Source organism: Aspergillus sydowii (assembly GCF_001890705.1).
Source record: "Aspergillus sydowii CBS 593.65 unplaced genomic scaffold ASPSYscaffold_5, whole genome shotgun sequence".
NCBI lineage: Eukaryota > Fungi > Ascomycota > Eurotiomycetes > Eurotiales > Aspergillaceae > Aspergillus > Aspergillus sydowii.
In genome coordinates this window covers 1215521-1236628 of record NW_024467863.1, presented here as the reverse complement: position 1 = coordinate 1236628, position 21108 = coordinate 1215521, and the positions used below count along the sequence as shown (strand labels likewise).

The window sequence follows — 21108 nt, the reverse complement described above, 5'->3', positions numbered from 1 at the left end:
TCTCTTGTCGGGGAGATCAGTTCGGGTCAGGCGTGGTTGTGGGATTTCGTTTCGCTTAGACCGGCCCTACCCAGCGTGTGGGTGATCTAACCATTTTTGGCTATGCCAAGCCATCTCTCCATTTTGGTGCTTGTATTCTTCGCCTGAGGCATTCGACATGTTCCAACACTCATCTCTTCAGTCGTACTACGTAGTAGTATTATTCATCTATTCTCGCCGAACTTTGGTGAGACTAGATTCGGATCATCAATATCTTTACCAAATCATTCAAGCTCCCTCCCAATAAGCACTTTCTCGCCGCCCCCATACCACGACGTTCCTTTATTAAACTCCAGCCCTTGCTCCTGCCCAACAACCCACTCTCCCTTCACCGGCATATCTTGAGCTTCATTGCCTCCCGGCCAATATTTCTCCCTCAACATCACATTAACCTTCTCTATCCTCTCGACCAATGCAGCCACCCTATCCTTATTTATTCTTCCGTCATCCCGCAAAAACCCATCTTGGCTGACAAACCTCGCAATCGTAACATGTGCAGAAGGCACAACATACCTCGCCGCTAAGCCAATTCCAGACTGGACGACCTGAGTCGCCAGGTCGCGGCGTAGATTGTGGTAGGTGTATGCATTATCGTGCCCTTCTTTATCAGTAGTAGTGCCGCCTGTTGCTGTAGGCTCGTCAGCGGCAGGCAAGAAACTCAGGGCCATTGCGGAGGCATCATAGCTGAGAATCGGCTTCACAAGACGTGCACGGTGGTGGGGTTCAGATGGGTAGTTGACCAGCTTTAACGCGGTCCCATCTTTCAAAAGCCGTGCAGCTAGATCGTCGATGTCTTCTTTGGTGCGTGAACTGGCGATCTCTAACGTTGTGATGTGTAGAGATTCGAGTGGTGAGAACCAGATCGCTGTTTAAGTAGGTAAGTAGCCTGCGTGGAGGCGGATGATGTCGTCTGAAGAGTTGGGAGTACAAACTGGGTGCAATATCACGGATCTCATGTTGGATCTCAGCGACTAGTTCCTTGATATGTTTTGGCGGGCGAGCGTAGAAATTGAGATTGTAGCGGTGGTCGGCAAAGACATCTCCAGTTGGCGCTTTGGACTGTTCTACCAGTTTTCTTAGAATTTCGTCAATATTCCAGCCTGAAAATCCCTCATGAAGGAGCTTCTCCCTGGATTGGGCGTTTCTGTTTGTCCGATGGGTTTCGTATCGGGCTTGGATTTTATTCTCATGTGGGGGTAAGCAGTGGTAGTAGATAACTGGGGAAGCTGGTACTCTACCGGGCTATTCTGACAGTCAAGGACTAATTCATCAAACGGATTTATTGCTGCCTCTGGGGCGGCAGAAGTCGAGATTGTCATGGTTCCGCTGATCTCTGTGCTTGGGTTTAAGAGGGACCTCAAATGTGTGTTTTTGATCCGGAGAAGCTGGCTATATATAGCAACGGGAAACGCGGACTTCCCCAGCCTCTGCAATCTGCAAGTATATAACTCCCCGCAACAACTTCATACAAGACCTCAAAATACGGTGTAAATGACGATTTATGCCACCAACCCTCCAGAGAGACACGTGATCTATTTTTGAAATATTAACATGCTGTTACCACACCCAACCTTTGTCTGTAGGTAAATGTGTGCTTTTTCCCAAATGAGCTTGCACAACCTACCATTATTCTCATTAGATGAATTCGATCACTGAGTCGCATCAAGTCCCAGAACTGGCAGATAGCGCTTCAAAAATTCGTAAAAGTACATCCAGTGGACAATAGGCCCTGAGTCAAGGCGGCATAGTGTGCAGACCCATCATGCTTGGTAAGGACATTCAGTCTTCATGTCCGGATAGAGCTGGTTTTTGATGAAGGCTGCGACCAGAAAATCTACAAAGAGATAAGAAGACCATTCTCCCAGCATAAAGTCCTGATCAGATTCTACCTCTATGCAGTCCTCGTATTGACCTCCGCAGACTATCAGCGGCCCGCGAAGAATAACGGACAAGTATTCTGTTAGTTCGAAAAACAAGTCGATCAAACATTTACTTACAACGGCCGTGGCCGCTGGATGTATGCGTTTCTGGAATATTTCCTCTGGTAGAGGAACCCGAGAAATTTCGCGACCAACCTACAAAGGCTATGGAAGCAATACTGTCGGATATCGATGATTATCCTCGATAGGGAATCCAGATGGGTTTAGGGAATGAATCATCCATTTCCATTAGGTACCATCCACTGAGAAATCTCAAACGGCAGTTCTATTGCTGGCTTGAACTCAAGTAGTGACGACCTACAAAGGAGTCTACGGATGTTGATCTTGAGAAGGTGAGTACTAATGCAAGGAAATCCCCAGAAAATCAGATAATACTCAGATGTTGAGCATATGGAGATCTGTGAGAGGTACGGAGTAGGAATACTAAAATACTGAATGAAAATCACCTTGTAGCCTCCAGCCAGCTTGCAGCCTGCACCATGGCGCACGCCTTCTAAGCCCCACCGCAACCCCGCCGCCGCGAGCTTTCCTCTCTCTTTCTTATCCGGCCCCATCTCTATCAGCAACTTCTTCCCCTCACCGTCACCTGCGTCACCTCCGAACACTCACGCACGCCTCGTTTTACCGAAAATATCCTTGATTAGGTAGCGACAGTCTTCTCAAAATGCTGATCAAGTAAGTATCAACTGCACACTGCAGTTACATGCAGCCCGCTAACGGGAGTTTTTCAACACCCAGGGTCCGTACACTTACCGGAAAGGAGATTGAGCTCGATATCGAGGCCGACTACAAGGTACATACATACAAAAATGACTAGGATGGACTGATACTCTGTCGCTTTGCACTCCGGGTTGCTAATCTGTCCACGCTAGGTGTCTCGGATAAAGGAGCGTGTTGAGGAGAAGGAGGGTATCCCGCCCGTGCAGCAACGGTTAATTTTCGGTGGAAAGCAGATGTATGTGTGAATAAAGTGTTGCCTCGCATTTCTATTCCATTGTGCTTACCTTTTTTCCTTTCTCCGCAGGGCCGACGACAAAACCGCCCAAGACTACAACCTCGAAGGTGGCGCGACGCTACATCTTGTCCTTGCTCTCCGAGGCGGCTGCAACGCTCTGTAGACGTCCTGTTTTTTGCCCGTTATTCGATTGACTTACCTCCCTGATGCGCATGTGAAACATCCTTGCCCTCTGCCGCGATGAAAAGTTGGAACATTGGAGGCAGGTTGCGTAATAGAAACGAGGGGTTGAGGGGTTGCAAGAGCGCTTAATATACCCAGTTTGAAGATGAGCGTGGTTATCCTGATATCGATGTTCTGATACTGGGAGAGCGGGACTAGGTTGCTTGGGTTCTTAGCATGTAGCAAGATGGCCCCATGTGGGCGCACTCACCTCATGTGTCATATGAATTTAGTGATGATAAACTATGTCTCTCATCTCTCGTCATTCACAAGTCAGGATGCGCGGATACGTATGTTCGAAAAGAGCGTAGACGATGTGTCGGACTGACTGTGATGAACTCATAAACAGGCGTAGAAGATGTGGAATTGGAAGTGAGAATCGCAACCGCCGCATCACTAAAAGACGCCATATCAAACCGAGCCATCAGAAAAAGTAAAAGTATAAAAAAAAAGACACCAAGACTATGTATAATTCCAGACTCCGCAAGCTGGTGACCAAGCCCAAAAGCAGCCGAAATACAAAGTTTATAATCAAAGCCGTGTATAACAAACCAACGCCAATTGCCAATGATGAGTAAAAAGACGCCTTATAAATGCAGTAAAGAAGAGAGGATAGGAGATAGGTACTTAGTTCATCTTCTTCTTCTTCGGTTGTATAAAAAGGTTAGGAGCAGGCCTCTTTCGAACTGGTGCACGGGCTGGTGACATTTTCGGCTCGTCAGAATCAGTATTTGTACCAGATTTGGGCTGTTTATGGCCTTCAACGTTTGTACTGGAGGGCATTCGGGGCTGGGGTTTCGACGAAGTAGGCTGAGAGCCGGACAAATGTCTGGCTGATGTAGATCTTCCCGGGGATGACGCTTGCAGTGGAGAGCGAGACTGGGAAGAGGTTGAGGCTCGACCCGTGGTTATTGCACGTAGTCTGGACTCTCTCTCTTGCAAGGAAGTGCTCAGTGCAGGGCTGCTTTGGCTCTGCGTACTTGAAGTATCCTGCAGGCCCGAGCGCCCGGGTGCACGTAGCGTTGGTTTCCGGGCAACGGTTGGCTCAGCAGGTCGGCGATGCTCCTCTATCAAAGAACGCGGAGCCTGCCTTACCTGGGTTGCCCTGTTGCTAAGCTGCTTAGTAGGGACAGCCAATGCGCTGTTCCTCTTTGTTGCAGCAAAGATGTTATTTTTCTTCGGTGTCTGCGAACGAGGGACTGATGGTCGTTCAAAGGACCAAACAGGAGACCCCATAGGATCAGAAGAGGCACCTCCCCCGGCTTTGGACGAGAAAACAGGAGCTATACCGCCCATTTTTCGGTCATAAGAGGCATACCGCTGCTTTGCTGTTGGCCGATCTCGTGGAAGGCGAACAGTTCGTCGGTCGGGGACAAATTGGGTGCTATGTTTGGCCCGCTCTGAACTTATGCCATCGAGAGCCATCTTGAGCTTTTCCGCATCCTCATCAACAGCCCTTTGGATTTCCTCTCGTAGCTCGCAGTACACGTCGTACCAGCAGTCCGGCTGGTCTGGTAACTGGTACTCGTCCCATTTGGGTATATCTCGCTTTATAAATTCCATCCATAATTCAACATCATCTCTCATGATGTGTGGAGATTGCAATTCGAGGGACCTCTGACCTAGCGGTTAGCGATAACCGGGCGTTAAGATGGATTGTAGTCGCCAACTGACCAGTTTCTCCGGGCTCTCGATCTTCAAAAGGAAAGGGCGGGCAAGGGTGTAGGGAACATTGCCGATATCGTTGAGATCTAAAAAAGAAAGCGAATTCAGCGTGAGTACAAACCGGATGAAATCTGGGCCGTGGCTACTTACATTTCACGTTCCGAATCGCAGTCGCTGTGCAGAGCTGGCGTAAGGTTGGGGCTGGCATAGTGGAGAACCTGAAGGACAAACCTGAAGGACAACCAAAATGAAACCAAAAAGGGAGCATGGACAGGTTATAACATATCATAATAGCTGGAGGACATGTAATAATCGCCGCCGCGGACTTCACAATTAAAGGTAAGACGGTCAGGATGAATATCCAACGTCTAACTCCTCAGTTTATATAAGACCGACGGCGGTGACGATCCAACCCGATGTGGATGACATCACATGATTTTGTTTTGATAGAAGAAGGATAGAAGAAGCGGGTTTCCATTGTATTTCACTGAAGGTATTCCTTAATTAAAACGCATTGAAATTTAATATCCATATCAATATTATTGAATCTTGTTAAGTCGATTATTTCTGACTATGCCTTGATCATTCTGACCCAACTTAGACTTGGTCTGGGAACAGCACCAGGCTCCATGCGCCAGCTTTTCGCAATAGAATGGCTAATCCTGAGATTCATTGCGCATGTACTGCATGGACAGTTTGAATGGGCCTTTAACTTGAGAACCCAGCGTAGGAAGTCGCAGAAATGACTGTTATTGCCCCAGAACCCATCGACGAGGATTGACATTGAATGCGGTTTACCCTAAGAATCAGACCTTATGAATCCGATGCTAAGCTTTCATTTACTAGGGCAACGTCTGCTGGGTGTCGGCGCTTTCCAAAATTGACCTGAAGTAACATTGGAGGGCAACAGCGACACCTTTCTCCAACCGAAGAGATTCGTTCGAAAAGCTTGCTTGTCCACCCCGCGTTCCGAATGCATGGAGTCAAGGTAATGAACTCCCGAGCAGTTGAGGTTTGTGCGGCCTAATGGGCCATCCCCAGAAATTTGGAAGATGATGCTGTAGGGTTATCTCGGGTTCAAACGTTCAAAAGTGGTTTGACCCTCGAACCATGGCAGATGAGGCTGGAGAAACTCGTCCAGTGGAAACTGTACTTTCCAGTTCCTGCTACGCAAGGGAGGATGATTTCCTGATCAACAACGTGCTATTAGGAGTACTCCATTCAATATGATAATGACAAAGGAAAATCTAATCTAGACAGAAAGCAAAAGTTTCGCAAGAAGATTGGGGGAATCACAAATTATCAAAAGAATCGAACTGCCGGAGAGGGTGCCGTCGCTTAATTCAACTTGTTGGCAGTGGGGTTTGGTTTTCCTTCCTGAGCGTCACCCGGCATCTGAGCAAACCATTGAGGGGGTTTGATTCCAGTTTGGTCGTGGATCGTGCTGAGCAAAGGAGGAAGACCCTGCATGATATTGCGAATGGGGCCCAATGAATCCCCAGAACCGCTCGCACCATCTGTTCGTACAGAGTTTTAGAAGGCATCCAGGTGCAGAAAAAGAGGACTAAGACTTACCACCGCCAGTGTTCCATGTGGTGATCTTGGGCTGTAAGCCTCGAACAGCGTTACCATTCGCTATAGCCAGTTTCTCGTACATGCCGGTCTCGATCATCTTCCATTGAAGGAAGGCTTGAGGACCACCAAGGACATCGATAAGGGCGCCGTAAGCCTTGGCCATTTCTAGAACTCCTTCAGCTTCACGCTTCTTCGCATTGAAGGCGGCATCCGCATCTTTGCTGGTACGGTAAACTGTATCTAATTAGCACTGGCCCACCATTCGGCATGATGGAATCGTCCGCAACGTACATTTCGCATCCGCTTCCATCTTCTCCTCATACAACTTCGCCTCTGCAGCCTTGGTGCTGGAATAATACTGGGCGTCCGCCGCTTCCTGTGCAGACTCTCGTTCCACCTTACTCTTTGTGACTTGTTTAGCCCTGAGACGTTCGAGCTCTGTCTCGGCCCGCTTGGTCTCAACCTGTTTCAGCAACTCCGCATCCCTCGCTTCCGTCTGACGCTGAGCGGTGATCTTGCCGAGTTGGACCTGGGAATCAAGTTCCGTCTGGCGGTTCATGAGCTCCGAGTCGGCCTTTGCCTTTTCGGCCTTTCGCTTTGTCTCTAGAACGGCAGTGTCCGCATCGATCTTGGAGATTTCTTGCTTTGTCCGTCCGTGTTTTTCGGCCTCACCGATCTCACCTCTCATTCTCGCCTCCGCGACATCGATTTTGGCTTGGTTTAGAGCTCCTTCATGAGCCTTTCGACTCAAGAACGCGAAGTACTCGCTTCCCTTTGTGTCTTGAAGCTCCTTGACGTTGGCGTTGTAACTAGTTTATGGTTAGCGCGGTGAAAACTGGAAGTGCGATGCGGAAGTGAGTACATTTTCAGACCGAATTGAGCCAATTCATTTTGGACATTGGCAATAACTTGAGATTGTCAGCAAGGAAATGGAATTATGAAATGGGAGACGTAGTCCTACATACCTTTCGACTTGAATACCTGACGCTCCTTGAAGATCTCTTCCATGGTCATGCTGGAAACAATCACGCGAGTTTCACCCTCAATGATACCCTTCACGATATCCTGGACATGGTTTCTGGTTGCGGGCGTATTCAGATCAGCATCAGCTGCCGTCTTGTTTTGTTGACGCTCGGCAGTCCCAGAGAGTAGAAGGGCGTATTTCTTGAGGGATATCAACTGGTCGTCTGGGCCGATGGTGAAGACTGCAGGAAGCGAGAACTGTAGCTTTTCGATGGTCATAGCCTGGAGGCTGAGGGAGAAGTCGAACGGCATAACGGAGATTCTTGCGCACTGCAGTGGTAGATGGGTCAGCATCGACAGTTGGATAGACGGCTGCTAATAGTATGCCATTTTTTCATCGTGATAGGAACGTACTCGCTGCCATGGCATCACCCAGGCCTTTTTGCAGATCTCGATATCTGGAATCCCGGCTCCAGTGAGCACCAGGTACTCGCTCGGTTCAGCGATAGCGTATCTGTAGCATATCTACATGAGTAAAGATGTCCGGTAGTAGTGATACTGATGCATACCTCATCTTGGCGTTTGATAGTATGACCCGGCTTCAAAGTCAGTAGAAGTATAAGTAGTGAGTACGAGAGATGAATAAAAACGAGAAGTACGAAAACTCCATGAAACAGGAGGGAGGAAATCGTCTTTTATAAGCAGCCACGGTTCTGAACTCATTCTGAATCTAAACTCTTTTACTGTTTGCCCTGCCCCCTCTGACGCCCCGGCATTGGATTTCATGATGATCCCAAGAGACAGTGTTTGACAACAAGGTTCAGACACCCAAACCGCGACATGCACAGCCGCTTTTCCCTTCCGAATAGCCGCTCAAGCCAGTAAGGCATGATGGGTGGGCAGCCCATGTAGGGAGTTAAAGGAATCTTTCAGCGATTGTTACTGGTTGGTTGCTTTCGAGCCCCGTGTCCTGCGCCCCGAGCCCGACTAGTCAGGAGGAGCAGTTGTACCTATGCACGGGGCCCGGGGCGCTGAGCCTCATCATGACAAAGTCTCGACGAATGATTACGATGAGGCTGCCTTGAAAGCCGTTATTGGATGGCAAGGCTGAAAAGGCCCGCTTTGCTAGGTAAGCTCGTTGGTCTGCCTTACAACTCGTTTGTGAAGCTCGAGTGCCGTGTTACCCCTGGCGCAGCCCAGCAGGACAACTGTACGTCCACATCGTATGTGCACTGCATTCTGGGGCTGCTGGCGCCCGGCGGACCCACCATGATGACTTTTTGGCAAGATTCACAGTCACAGAAAGATAGTTCTGTGAGGACAACCTGTTCCGACTTCCGAAGAGTTCATCAGGTTGAAGGTTAATTTGAAGGTAGTTAAGGTGGCCTTTGTAGGCTCCCAAGGTTGAATCCTCAGATGATCCCGTCCAATCAGAGGGTTGGAGGAGAGAGCTCGCACCTCCGGTCCTATCTAGAAACAAACAGTGCAAACTTTCCGTTTCGGGCTCATCAGCATCATCGCCCGGGGCGTGGAGGGGCGGAGTGAGGATGGCATTGCTACATCATCGACTGTCGCTAGGCTGGCGATATCGAGAAATAAGGCACAATTGACACAGTAGGTAAGTGGCCAATCTAACACCCCTCGGAATTTTGAGTCCCATACTGTACATTTGCAGCCTGCATTTTTGAACCAAGCAATCCGATACCCCTCCTGCTCGCGGGCTGTATCTATGACTACAAACCATGCCATGCTGTGTTTCTCTGCATGCGACTCCGGAATAACCGAACTGATCAAACTGTTTCCAGAGAACTACCGTCATAATGGCCCCACGCTCACAGCTTGAAATTACCACGGCCTCGGTGCAGCGCCTGGTTAAGGAAGAGGCGTCGTACCGCCGTGAGCTGGAGCAGCAGAAAGAGAGAATCCAAAAGTTGGAAGCGCAGGACCCGAGCGCGGACGAGAATCGAGAGTACATGCTGAATCAGGAGGTATGCAGCTATCCTAATAGCCGGGGGCTGGAAACCACAGGTTACTAATTGTTTAATGGCAGCGTCTTGCGCTGGCGGAGACAGAGAAAGTCTTTCCAAGCCTTAAGCAGAAGATCGAAGAAACCATTGCCAAGCTCGACAGTCTACTGGTATGTCTCTTAACTCAAACAGGCCGTCTTCGACTGACACTTTCCTTAGGTCGAGGAGGGAAAGAAAGGTGCCGAAAGCAATGTTGAACATATCAATGCCGCTAAAGAAGCCATTGCGAGTGCCAGAGTTGCTGAGCGAGAGATCGCATGAAGGTCGGAAAAGACCTTAATAAGTGTATAAGAAACGCCAATTCATAGAAAATATGATATCTAGGACAAGAAGTATGTAAATTAAGGAATGCTCTTTTCGACTTTGAACGGCAATCCCCTGACTCCTAACTCCATAATGCATGAGAAGAACGTCATATCCTCTATGTAGTGTCCATTTTGTCACCGTTACGGCCATCTGGCAATTCCTCGCCTTCCTCTAAATCATCGTGTCGTTCTCCCTCGTCAGCCGTCACTTCGCCCTCGTCTATCATATTCGCATCTTCTTCAGCAGTAGTGACCTGTCGTAGAGGGGTCGCAGCCCCCGGGGTTGGTTTGTTCTCGGGCACTGCGAGCGGCGAGCGACCCGCTTCGTCTTGACTCTGGGAGGGAGTCACGCTTTCATTGTCAGGCCTAGGTGTGTTGGAACCGCTTATCTTCCCCTTTGAGACCTCCCCGTCGTCTCCATCCTCATCTTCTTGCATGCCCTCTCGACGCTCAACTTCTTCCTTCTCGTCGCGGATCAGTCGTCGAAGTTGCATTCCCTCTTCCACAATGCGACCGAACTGTTCTCGCCTCTCTGCCCATGTCTTCGCGTAGTCCTTGCTCTCATTTTCCAATTCGGCAATCTCCGCCTGTAGCTTTTGTAAATTTGCTTGCTGATCTTCCCGTGGCTTCAAAAGGCGATTGCTGGTGATCTTTTCTGTCTGTTCATCGTAGCTTTTTCGCAGTATCAGAATCCGTTGGGCTTCATCCAGTTGGACGCGTAGTTCCGTAGTGTTCTCGCGAACGGCCTGCATCGTGGACAGAATCCGCTCTTTCTCGGCTACATATCGCTCCCGTTCCTTCTCATTGCTTGTGAGTAAGAACTGTATCCGAGCGATGCTGCCCTCAAAGGCGGCAAAATCCAAAGACGCATCTTCGCGAAACTGGCGCCATTCATCCAATCTCTTTTGCTTATCCGCCTCCGCAGCCGCGGCAGCCTCTTCGTCAGTCCCGTCGGGTGGGGGTGTGGGAGGAAGCGTCGCATTTGAAATAACGATCGATTCGGGATTCAGGAGACGCTTGGAAATTCTCTTGAACGGCTTTTCTTCGACATTCAGTAGGCGCGACTTGTGGAGCGCATCTAAATGGACGAATGTTAGCTCTGAAACAAATCTGCGCTGGGCACGAGCCGACCTTCGTCCGCCTGATCCAGGAGCCCGTAGGACGTCATGCTGAACGTGCTTATCCCCCCTGCGGTGAAGATTAAGGACAAGCGTGGGGGATTGGGCGTCTGACTTGCTCGGCCACCGAGAGCAAGCTTGGTTCTGGTTTAAAAAGAGGAGCAGTGATGGGGGAGCGGTCTGGGACTGAGAGGGTTCGGTTGAGGTCAGTTGGAGAAAGATCCGACACGCTAGGCGGAAAGTGACCCTCCCGTTCTCCTCTGCAAAAACCCCCCATTGCGGGCTGCCCTTTCGAACTATTTGCTGCAAACCTGCAACTATTTCCTGCGACTGCCATGCCTCCGTATTCTCCGTGAATACGGGCAGGTCTGTCTTAGCTTCGCTAAATTCTGTCGGCTTTTGTTGGCTCGTCTTGAGCCCCGGCTCTTCGGCTGAGTTACCTGGATCGGCCCGATACTGGGATGCTCTGCTGCATCCGTCGATGCTTCACCATTGTCCCTACGAATTTTCCAGCGTTCCGTCCCCCGAAGCTACGTGTTAACTGTGCCGAATGTACACGTGAACTATGCGAAGCCAGTCGATCTGTTTCTTGAATCAGTGACCTCGAGTGAAGCTCCACTAATGGAAAGTTTTGTTGGCATCGACTCGCCGCTGTTCGCTTTGCGCCGGTTTTCCTGATCGAAATGACGGAGATGTACTCGGGCCTGCATGTGGGCCAGCGGTTTCCCTCGCTCGAAGACTTCAAGGCACTGGTACGGAGTATTTCGGTGAGACAGCATTGGGAGCTTCGCGTGACGCGGAGCAACAAAAAAAGCGTGGTGATAGGCTGCCGGTCTTCCAACAATTGCTTCTTTCGCGTTGTCTGTCGCGCAAATAGGAATGCGACCTATATCAGCAGTCTTCAAGACAGTCATAGCTGTCGTCGGAATGCAACTTCAACCACGAAAACCCCGGCTCGCTCGGAAGCCTCGCATGTGCGGTTCCTTCTCAGCGAGATACCCAAACTTTTCGACATGAGGAACAAAATAAAAGCGCAGGATATTGTCGATGCAGTCAAACGGTATCATGGGTATGACATCTCGACAAGACAGGCCCAGCGCGCACTTATCAGACTGCAGCAGCGGGATGCGCAACAGCAAAGCGATGCAGCAAACTCGTCCAGTGGGGAAGACCGACAAGAGAGCCAGCCACCACCTGTAGAAGGGCAAAACGAGGGTTCAGCTTATGGTGGAATCCCGGGCCAGAGATGGATGCCCGAACCGGTCCAGCCGAATCTTGTTGATAATATGCCACCGCAGCAAACCGAAGATCTACGAAACCCGACCCTTCCGGCCACAAATCTGCAGGGACCGCCAATACAGCCACATCCTCCGCAACTACAAAACCCTCAGCAAATACGACCTACTGTGCAAACACAACAACCCCAGCAACGGCAACCGTTACCTCCTACGTCCCCTCTACAAGCAGCACCAGTTCCACAACATGAGCACACTTCTGTTAATCATCCACTACATCCTCCACCTACATCTCATCAACCCTCTTATCCTCTGCAGGCCCCTAGCCAGCCAGCACCACGACATACAGGTTTAGCTAAATCTCCCACCCAACCTCAACAAGCTGGCCACCCTTCTGCACCTCAACTCGTCCTCACAAATTTCAAGATCGAATTCTCCTGTACATCGTGCGGCGCTCTCAACCAAAGTTTCTTCCCAAACCAAGGCAACGTTACTGGCGGACACTATATGGGGCCTCGTCCTGTGCCCGAGCAGGCCAATATCCCTCCTGGGCCAGGGGCCCCAGCGCCAACTGCCACCGCCCGGGGTATTGCTGAAGCTACCAATGAACAGTTGAGCGACGCCCACATATATGACCGAGCCCGAAGGGCCAGCACACGTGGAGCTCCATCCCCTTGGGCACCAACCGGTGGTCCTTTGGATGTTCCACTAGCACCTCCGCATTCGCATAGCCCTACATGAGAGTACACATACCACGCCTAGAAAACCGCACATTCACATGTCTGATTCCTTTCCTTTGCACATTCAATTCCGACGAGTGTATATTTCCCTTTACCCTATCTAATTTCCGACCTGGACTCGATGGACACTGCCTGAGGCCGTCTAGCGATTCTAACTTTATTCGTCACTACCGTTTGGCTCTCGTTATATTGTGATATCTCCTTACTGTTTAACCGTCTCCTGTCGTTATACGCTTTCTTTCTGTTTCTGGATTATTCCCCATATGCACTGCCGATTTTGTACATTCTCGATGTACAGCTGGACTGGGAAGCCAGCTGGTCTTCCGTTTACCAATAGATAGGATTTTTCCTACTTGTGCTACTACATATTATATATCATTGATATTTCCCCTTGAGTATATGACCGTACAGTGGTCGTTCCCTTATAGTCAAGGTTTGTTAAATGACCTTAGTTGTAGATATTAAAAAGGGTAACAATCGATACGGCACCTCTCCAATTCACTAAACTTATCACGGCCCTAAAGTAGTGCGATGCAATCAGTGGTGCTTGTTGAAGAGACCGTCCCCGGAACGCGTCTTGGCGTTCCTCCGTATCATGGATCGAATGAGCCCAACCATCTTTCTCCTATCATCCACCCTCGCCATAAGTATAGTCAACAATGACTAGCTCAGCATCTAATAATGGATCCATCTGAATTGTCTGCACCCCAGACAAGGGCCTCGTCACCGTATCGAGACTACAATCCTCGAAAGCGCGGAAGGACCGCATGTACTCGATGCAAGACCAGGAAACAAAAAGTCAGCCTCCGCCCCAAATACCGCATCCTGTCATCAAGCACTGACGGTTTAAAAGTGCGATAATGAATACCCGGTTTGCTCCAACTGTCTCAGAGCTGGCGCCGAGTGCGACAAGGCATCAGTGCGACAGGAAAGTGGCCCCCAAAGCGGGTAGGTCATGCCAGCACCATGCATTTTCCTTAGTATAGCTGCTGATACAACTGATAGATACACGCGCGCTCTAGAAGAGCGTATCGCATATTTAGAGTCTCAGCTAGAGTCTGGAACGACTAGTAGCCATACTCCTAATCATGCCACGCATCCCGTGGCAACTCTTCTCTCTCCAGGTCCTCACAGCCAGGAGACAGCCCAGGCAGGCTCTGCTGGAAGTGGAGGCCATGGGCTTGGAAGTGGAATTGACCACAATGCTGTTGGAGAACTAGTCGGCCTCCTCGCTGTCAACTCCTGCGAAGCGCCAGCATATATTGGCTCGAGTTCGGGGCTATCACTCGCAGCCAACCTGGGCGAAATGGTCCAGGCGACGGTTTGGAACCAAGTCCTGAGTTCGTCGCGTAATCAGCCTTCTTCGCTTTCTAGTGAAGTTAGAGGTAATGGGACTGCACCGTCCAACTCTGGAATTAATGGCCTTCCTCCGCAGCCAACACCATCCAATAGAGTTCCTGGATTGGATCGGCCGCGAACATTGCGTATGGATGAGCTCCTCGCGAAAAGTACGGAGCCACCGAATGATGAAATGGGCGGGAGGATGCTACATGCATACTTGACCAGACTTCACGTCCGGTATCCGTTTATCGACCGCATTGAGCTGTGGCGTCTGCACGAGGACCGTTGGCGACTGGCCAAAATGAAACGTGAAGAGCTCACAAAATCAGAGAGATTTGGGGTTTTTAAATTATACTTGATTTATGCAATTAGCGCGACTATTATTCAATTAAGTGAGAAGTATGACTATGTTCCACCAGAGGTATGTTACTATGTCGCCCGCTTCCTGTTGCTCAAGCAATGTACTGAAATACTTCTAGCGCTTTTATATCACGGCCCTTCAACAAGTGCCAGCTATGTGTGAGACCCGATCTGTTGAGAATGTCGAAGCCATGGCGCTTTTGGTGGTTTATCACCTGCGGTCTGCCTCTAGCCAAGGCGTCTGGTATATGATCGGCCTGGCTATGCGGACAGCGATTGACCTTGGACTACACCGCAAGGCCAACGAGAGAAACCTTGACCCAATCACGGTACAGATGCGACGCCGCCTCTTTTGGGCAGTATACTACCTGGAAAGAGTGGTATCAGTGTCTCTTGGGCGGCCGTTTAGTATTTCGGATAGACATATCGATATTCCGCTCCCGGTCGACGTTGACGACGATGTCCGCGACCCAGCACTGCTCCCTCAAGCGTCTCCTTCATCAACCACCAGTGGGGATAATACTAACGGAGAAGGTGCTGGTGCAAACACTAGTAACCATCGCATTACTTCTCTAACATTCTCCATCTACCTGATTACCCTACGCCGCATCGAATCCCGGATTCAGCACAAGATCTACCGCGCTGACAGACCGCTTCACTTACTCCGCTCAAAGATGGACCACCTTTTCCTCGAACTCGAAGAATGGAAGGCGTCTGCCCTCCAACGTTTCACAGCATCTGATCTTAACTACCCCATGCTCCACTACAACCGTGCTCTCCGCCTCCTCATCCAGCCGTTTCTCCCATCGCTCCCTGTCACGGATCCTTACTACCATATTTGCCTCCGTGCTGCGGGAGACATCTGCCAGACACATAAGCGCCTCCATCAAACCCTCGAATACGGCCATTCCTTCCTAGCCGTGCAGACCGTCTTTATATCTGGGATAACCCTCCTCTACGCCCTCTGGACACATAGCGATCAAATCTGGTCAGTCCGAATTAGCAATGATATCCGCGCGTGCTCAACTGTTTTATTCGTTATGGGTGAGCGCGCCGGGTGGGTGAAAAAATATCGCGACGCTTTTGAGCTTCTTGTCAACGCAGCCATGGAGAAACTTCAGGGCAACGAGGCCGCCAAAACAGCAGGAATGGCCGAGTTGATGACTGCCCAGCATGCTAAACTTGGACCCGACGCTGGATATGGCGTGGCCCTCGATACGTCTCTCAGTTATATCCACGGCTCCGATCCGACCGCGACAGCGCCAGAGTATTCGGGTACAACACAGGCCCATACATCGGGACTTACGCCGGACTTGAGTGCGGGTCAGGGAATCGGCGCATCTCTCGACGCAGCTAATCAGGATCATGGCGTGCGAATGGCACTACAGCTTGCCCCTTGGATTGATCTTGAGGACGGAAATGAACCATTCTGGGTTCCTGATTTTGAGACCCTAGAGAATTTCTCGGGGAATCTGTGGAGTTCAGGGGACCCGTCGCTGTTTAATCCGCTGTGAGACTTGTCAAAAGTCAAGAAAAGAGACATCTGTTGTGTGAATTCTGGACCCTGATTGTAATCCGTCCCACGTTATTGAGCGCCGCCGAACACAGTCGGTCCATGGAAACCTGTCGATCACTGGATGACTCAGCCGTCACCGCCATCAAGTGGGGTACGACTCCAAAAAGTGGCGGTGAAAGGTACCGTCCAATAAGAGACGCCGAAATGGGCCTGTTGCGCTGACGTCCAGTTCTAGATCTGAAAACAGCACTGCCAGGGCTCTGACATCCAAATTACCTGTAAATTGCGATAAATTGGCTATATATTGCCGTGGCTTCCGAGGGATGGGCTGTCGACGAAAGTGAGGCGCCCACGATAAATCGCTCAACTGAAACACCAAGTCAGTTCAGCGAGGACGATCAGGTAGAGATGCAGGCACACAGCTAGACTGCAAGGAACTTGAGATTCTGATCATTTGGAATGCGGGGCACTTCAGAGTTCAGACTCTGAGGGCTGCGAGTCGCCATGACAAATTTTGCAAGTGCCCAAAAGGACCTAAACTTGTAGAGTGCTTACGATGGCGATCGACTGCCACTAGCGACTCGAGCCCGAGTCGAGGAACAAACCAGATGAACGCATCGGTGCAGCCCAGTGTTAAGGCAGTGTTAGTTGTCAGACTAGCCGCTCGCGGCAGGAGCGTTGCTGCATGGTCCTCCACTTGTTCTGCAGCGTGGGCTGTGGTCCCCTGCACTTGCTTGTTTCTGTTGGCGCCAGGGCCCAGAATCTGCGCAGACGGTGAGGGGTGCGACATCGGCTTTGAGGTATAAATGCACAACACTGCGACGGCTTCGGGTCTGTCCGCCGCCTGACCTGTATCCTTGTCCCAATCAGCGCCTTCTTCTCTCCTTGTCTTTGCGGTCGGACAAATATCCGTCCTTCTCGTTCTTAAGACAACGATGTCTCCCAACTGGTATGTACAGTAGTACTTGACCCCCCTCCTGGCTGCCCGCTGGGGCTGACTTGTTTGCGGCACAGAACCCTAGTCCTGTCGTGTTAACGTCCTGGTGGCGTTAGAGGAGACATTCTTGACCATTCACGCTGTTTTCTATACAAGTTTTGCCCTTCACGGACCCTTGCTGATCTTCCCGTCTTTGCTGCTTGTGACTGGCGCTGTTGCCTGGCGCATGTGAGGCCATTCCTGTCGCTCATTTTCGTTGGAATCCGTAACCTGATGACGAGGACTATGGCCACCATCACATGTCATCGTCATCTTTCTTCTGGTGGCTACGACCACTATGGTCCCCAGCCTGGAAATGGCCATAATAATGGCCCTTCTGTTCACCTAGCTGCATCGACCCTTGCAGCTACTCCACTTTATGCCCACCCGCAACACGATCCATCCTCACCCCAGGCGGTGCCTTCCTTGGATATCCAATCTACTGCTGCTGCTGATAAAACGCCCGCTTGCCACTCCTTTGAAATAGCCGGAGAAGTATATCTTCTATCTACAACCTCGGATAGTGTGCCCGCTTCCGGTAGCGCTGCGAACGACAGCATGCACAATACATCTATACGACCTTCATCCGCCGAGCTACGGACACCAAAACGGAAACGAACAGTCTCTCCCCCATCAACGAAGTCACCTGGCGAGGTTCGCTCAACTTCTCGCAGTACCGGCCGGTCTGGTGTTCATAGTCGCCCGAGCTCCATTTATTCTCACCGCCGTACAAATACCATCACATCTCTCACACCATCTGCACCAGACTCACCGGTTCGACGTGAGAACCTCCTAGCGCTGCATCGAGAGTCCTGTCGACTCTTCCAAGATTCGGATATCGATGTCCGCCGGTCATTTTCTCCACCTCATACCCCTCCCCGTACAGTGCGAACGTTTTCCGATTTCAGCTCCCCTCCAGTAACACCGATACTTGAGCGTCGGCCTTCTACAGCGCGCCCTCCCCGCGCCAGTTCTTCACACTATGACCACGCATCTGTCGAACAGGTTGATATTGAGGTCGGTACAACAGAAACAAAACCTACCATAATAGAATGGACGTCCCCATCTACACGTCGCCGTGAATACAAAGCAATCGACCGAGCTAGCAGCGGCATGCGCGGACTCTGGCGACGTGTTGCACCCCGGTGGTGTCAATTTGGCGACAGCCGAGTTCCGTTCTTCGAAGAAGGGAAAGACGGCAAAGCCAACTATGAAGGGAGCGTCCGCAGGTTTCGGATGGATCTCCCCGAGGAGCCCTCCCACAGGCAAGCTCGCCGCGGACTAAAACTCAAGCCCAAGATTGCTGTACAGGCTATTGGCGTTGGTCGCCGTAGTAAAACTGGCTAATTATTATGATGATCGTCCACTTTCATGTTCACTGTCATTAGCGTTGCGTTTTTTGATTGATACATGGCGGTCCGAATTTGCATGTGATACCCACAAGACACATATTATAGAATTAATGCATTTCATTCAGTCCTTTTAACGCCGCTCCTTTTAAGTACTCGTATATATGCAAGACATCAAAATGTTTTACAGCGCCATATCCCAGGGCTTAACAACAGAAATAGGGTATCAAATCCACATAGCCACGCAGCCAAAACAGGCTACATAAGGTCAAAGTCGTCCAAATTCTCCCGGTACTGCATAATATTCCGCTTGATCTTGCTTGAGTCCACCCACGTCACGAAATCCTCCATGTTTCTCGTAACAAGGTACGCCGGGTCTGTCACAACCTCTGACCCAACACGCACATGGCCTTGCTCGATGAATGTAACTGCCTATCCACCCACAAATGAATCAGCAACCAAATTTCAACACACTTCAACCACCTCGGGGGAAATAAAACAAACAAACAAAAGAGTGAGCAAGGTAATACAAACCGTCTTGATATTCTCCACCATCCCACTCCTCGCCATAACGACCGCCAGCCGTCTTCTGCAAAAAGCACTGACCGTAACCTCCTTCTCAATCCTTGACAGACCAGCCCCCTGTTCTCTCGATTGCTTCAAGATGCCCATGCGCCATAACTTATCCAGGACCTCGGATTCGGTCTTCTGTCTGATGGGGTCCGCATCAGGGTCCAGAGCTGCGAGCTTGTGTGCGAGTTGACGGAGCGACCCCACGATCGATGAGTATTTTTTGTAGTCGAGTGGGTTCTGCAGGTAGTAGCGCTGCGAGACTTCGTGCTCGCGGTGGCCGTGGTCGGATTTGTAAGTCGTTAGGTTTACTTTGCGGAGCAGTCTAGAATGGCAGTTTGGTTAGTGGAAGGGGGTCTCTTGGTCTGAGGTTGTCTTTGAAGATATGGAATACGGACTTCTGCTCGTGGTGCTTGAGTTTGCGGACCATTTTGGCGGAGTCTTTCTTATTTGAAACGGTTTGGTTTGGTTGATTTAGTTTTTGGGATGGATGATTGAGATAAATTTTCGAGATGATAACTGGGCGGTGTGGGTTCTGCCGATGCAAACCTGCCAAACAATATACAACGGATATTGATTATCTAGATAACTCGCAACTCCGACAGATGCATGCAAACTAGTTATATGGTCTATCTTCGGTAATATACATCATAATTCATCCTTAACCGGCGCAGGCGCGGCAGGTCGCTCGCTGTCCTTCTGAAGATCGACTCCGTTCTTCTTGCGCCACTTCTCCCACAGCGCGTGGAAGTCCTTCTCCATGCCGCTCTCCATCTGGTCTGGGAGAATGACGGTGTATTCAACGTACAGATTCCCGGGGTTATGGTCGTCATGATCGTGGAGATGGCCGTCCGAGTAGAATGGCATGCCCTCGCCCTGGACTGTTTCTACAGCTAGTGGCTGCACGACCTCGCCGCGTGAACGACCAAGTTGGACAACGTGGCCGTCGAAATGAGTAATGTTGCGCGTCCAGTCGCCCATCCATGCCTCTCGCAGCGACAGCGTTTCCTTCCAGAATAGATCCCGGCCCTTTCGGCGGAAAAATGTGGCGTCCGTTCTGTGCTCCTCTGCCGTGCTCAGCTCGGGCTCCTTCTCTTCGAGAATCAACACCAGATCTCCGGCAATATAGTCGGGGCTTTCGTCTCCCTCATTCTCGAAAACCAAGCGCGTCCCCTTGTCCATACCCGGCTCCACCGTAACAAACGTTTCAACATCCTTGCGAACAACCCGCTGTCCACTACAAACCGGGCAAGGCTTCTTGACCATCTTACCCTGTCCGCGACACTTATCACAATGCATTTGCACCTGTTGGAACATCCCTGGCGCCAACATATGCTTTTGGATCACGATTCCCCGTCCTGAGCACTTATCACACGTTATCACCTCACGGTCCGCAGACCCAGTCCCCTGACAAGCCTCACAAATCTGTTGCCTCTCGATATTTAACTCAAACGACCTCCCAAGATAGAAATCACGCAGCGGCAGCCCGATCCTAAACTCCATGTCCGGGCCCCGTCGATGTCCCGGCGCATGTCCAAAGTGTCCGCCGCCGCCGAAAAACCGAGAAAACAAATCGAACGGGTCATGCGCATGCCCGCCCGCCTGGCCGCCTTGGCGGTGCTGCTCGATTCCCTCGTGCCCATACTGATCGTAGATCTTGCGCGTGTTCGGCGTAGACAGGACCTCGTAAGCGTCGGCTATCTCAATGAATTTCTCGCGTGCACTGTCATCACCTCTATACAAGACATCCTTATCAGTATCATATTTTCCCCGGAATGTAGAATTGAAAAGCAGCGAACGCTTGCTTAACAAAGGGGGTAAAAAGAAATTACTTACGGGTTCTTGTCCGGATGATGCTTCTTGCTCAGCGTGCGATACGCCCGCTTGATGTCCTTCTCCGACGCGCTCTTATCCAACCCCAAGACCTTATAGTAGTCCTCTGCCGCGAGCACCAATTGCACAAGCAACAGCGCAACGCCGAACGAAAGCAGAAGCCCTCGCAATAAATGCATTTTTGTCAATTTATCTGCTCTGCGGCATTTGAAGCTGACGGCTGGAGATCGCTGCTGTCGTGCAGTGTACGTGTACCCAGGTTGTTGTCGAGCAAAGCCGAACGGGGACAAAGCTCTAGTAAGTAGACCCGTGGCACTCCCGGGCCTGCGTTCTTAAGGATGTTGGTGCGTCAGGCGCAATTCAATTAATTTGTGAAAAA

General features: G+C 50.6%; 10 protein-coding genes across 10 annotated transcripts; 4 read left to right on the top strand and 6 right to left on the bottom strand.

Annotated features, from left to right (window-relative positions):
• Positions 1-16: 16 nt before the first annotated feature.
• Positions 17-1822, bottom strand: ASPSYDRAFT_979255 (uncharacterized protein). Its single transcript, XM_040853247.1, has 4 exons — positions 1664-1822; positions 1278-1571; positions 972-1224; positions 17-904 (listed from the first exon to the last, which is right to left on the bottom strand). Exons 2-4 carry the CDS (start codon positions 1356-1358, stop codon positions 264-266), a joined length of 975 nt encoding a protein of 324 aa, XP_040702678.1. The 5' UTR covers positions 1359-1571; positions 1664-1822; the 3' UTR covers positions 17-263.
• A 606-nt stretch (positions 1823-2428) lies between these two features.
• Positions 2429-3198, top strand: ASPSYDRAFT_45284 (NEDD8 family protein RUB1). The gene is made up of 4 exons (XM_040847008.1): positions 2429-2654; positions 2718-2772; positions 2852-2934; positions 3004-3198. Exons 1-4 carry the CDS (start codon positions 2644-2646, stop codon positions 3095-3097), a joined length of 243 nt encoding a protein of 80 aa, XP_040702677.1. The 5' UTR covers positions 2429-2643; the 3' UTR covers positions 3098-3198.
• A 585-nt stretch (positions 3199-3783) lies between these two features.
• Positions 3784-5029, bottom strand: ASPSYDRAFT_152066 (elongin A domain-containing protein; the record flags this gene model as incomplete). Its single annotated transcript, XM_040842158.1, has 4 exons — positions 3784-4355; positions 4446-4773; positions 4831-4907; positions 4972-5029. The coding sequence occupies 4 exons, from the start codon at positions 5027-5029 to the stop codon at positions 3784-3786; spliced, it is 1035 nt and encodes a 344-aa protein (XP_040702676.1).
• Positions 5030-6385: 1356 nt separating this feature from the next.
• On the bottom strand, positions 6386-8012 carry ASPSYDRAFT_202597 (flotillin domain protein; the record flags this gene model as incomplete). Its single annotated transcript, XM_040843819.1, has 6 exons — positions 7929-8012; positions 7774-7873; positions 7362-7689; positions 7259-7304; positions 6688-7205; positions 6386-6630 (listed from the first exon to the last, which is right to left on the bottom strand). Exons 1-6 carry the CDS (start codon positions 7931-7933, stop codon positions 6386-6388), a joined length of 1242 nt encoding a protein of 413 aa, XP_040702675.1. The 5' UTR covers positions 7934-8012.
• Positions 8013-9179: 1167 nt separating this feature from the next.
• ASPSYDRAFT_150943 (putative tubulin-specific chaperone Rbl2) lies at positions 9180-9647 on the top strand (the record flags this gene model as incomplete). Its single annotated transcript, XM_040842059.1, has 3 exons — positions 9180-9347; positions 9410-9496; positions 9546-9647. 3 exons carry the CDS (start codon positions 9180-9182, stop codon positions 9645-9647), a joined length of 357 nt encoding a protein of 118 aa, XP_040702674.1.
• A 160-nt stretch (positions 9648-9807) lies between these two features.
• On the bottom strand, positions 9808-10859 carry ASPSYDRAFT_89594 (uncharacterized protein; the record flags this gene model as incomplete). Its single annotated transcript, XM_040852194.1, has 2 exons — positions 9808-10769; positions 10823-10859. 2 exons carry the CDS (start codon positions 10857-10859, stop codon positions 9808-9810), a joined length of 999 nt encoding a protein of 332 aa, XP_040702673.1.
• A 2606-nt stretch (positions 10860-13465) lies between these two features.
• Positions 13466-15999, top strand: ASPSYDRAFT_89592 (putative C6 transcription factor; the record flags this gene model as incomplete). Its single annotated transcript, XM_040852193.1, has 4 exons — positions 13466-13582; positions 13638-13732; positions 13790-14546; positions 14605-15999. 4 exons carry the CDS (start codon positions 13466-13468, stop codon positions 15997-15999), a joined length of 2364 nt encoding a protein of 787 aa, XP_040702672.1.
• Positions 16000-17223: 1224 nt separating this feature from the next.
• On the top strand, positions 17224-18324 carry ASPSYDRAFT_151670 (uncharacterized protein; the record flags this gene model as incomplete). Its single annotated transcript, XM_040842119.1, has 1 exon — positions 17224-18324. One exon carries the CDS (start codon positions 17224-17226, stop codon positions 18322-18324), a length of 1101 nt encoding a protein of 366 aa, XP_040702671.1.
• Positions 18325-18584: 260 nt separating this feature from the next.
• Positions 18585-19326, bottom strand: ASPSYDRAFT_89590 (snoRNA-binding rRNA-processing protein IMP3; the record flags this gene model as incomplete). Its single annotated transcript, XM_040852192.1, has 3 exons — positions 18585-18758; positions 18861-19221; positions 19295-19326. The coding sequence occupies 3 exons, from the start codon at positions 19324-19326 to the stop codon at positions 18585-18587; spliced, it is 567 nt and encodes a 188-aa protein (XP_040702670.1).
• Positions 19327-19544: 218 nt separating this feature from the next.
• Positions 19545-20908, bottom strand: ASPSYDRAFT_150689 (putative DnaJ domain protein; the record flags this gene model as incomplete). Its single annotated transcript, XM_040842026.1, has 2 exons — positions 19545-20631; positions 20733-20908. 2 exons carry the CDS (start codon positions 20906-20908, stop codon positions 19545-19547), a joined length of 1263 nt encoding a protein of 420 aa, XP_040702669.1.
• Between the last annotated feature and the right edge of the window lie 200 nt (positions 20909-21108).

Bases quoted from the DNA above. Each gene is read 5' to 3' on its own strand.
- ASPSYDRAFT_979255 (XM_040853247.1), bottom strand. From the start codon at position 1,358: ATGACAATCTCGACTTCTGCCGCCCCAGAGGCAGCAATAAATCCGTTT. The intron at 1,225-1,277 runs GTAGAGTACCAG...CCCCCACATGAG, and splicing joins TTGACTGTCAGAATAGCCCG to AATAAAATCCAAGCCCGATA. The intron at 905-971 runs GTTTGTACTCCC...CTACTTAAACAG, and splicing joins GATCCGTGATATTGCACCCA to CGATCTGGTTCTCACCACTC.
- ASPSYDRAFT_45284 (XM_040847008.1), top strand. The intron at 2,773-2,851 runs GTACATACATAC...TGTCCACGCTAG, and splicing joins ATATCGAGGCCGACTACAAG to GTGTCTCGGATAAAGGAGCG. The intron at 2,935-3,003 runs GTATGTGTGAAT...CTTTCTCCGCAG, and splicing joins ATTTTCGGTGGAAAGCAGAT to GGCCGACGACAAAACCGCCC.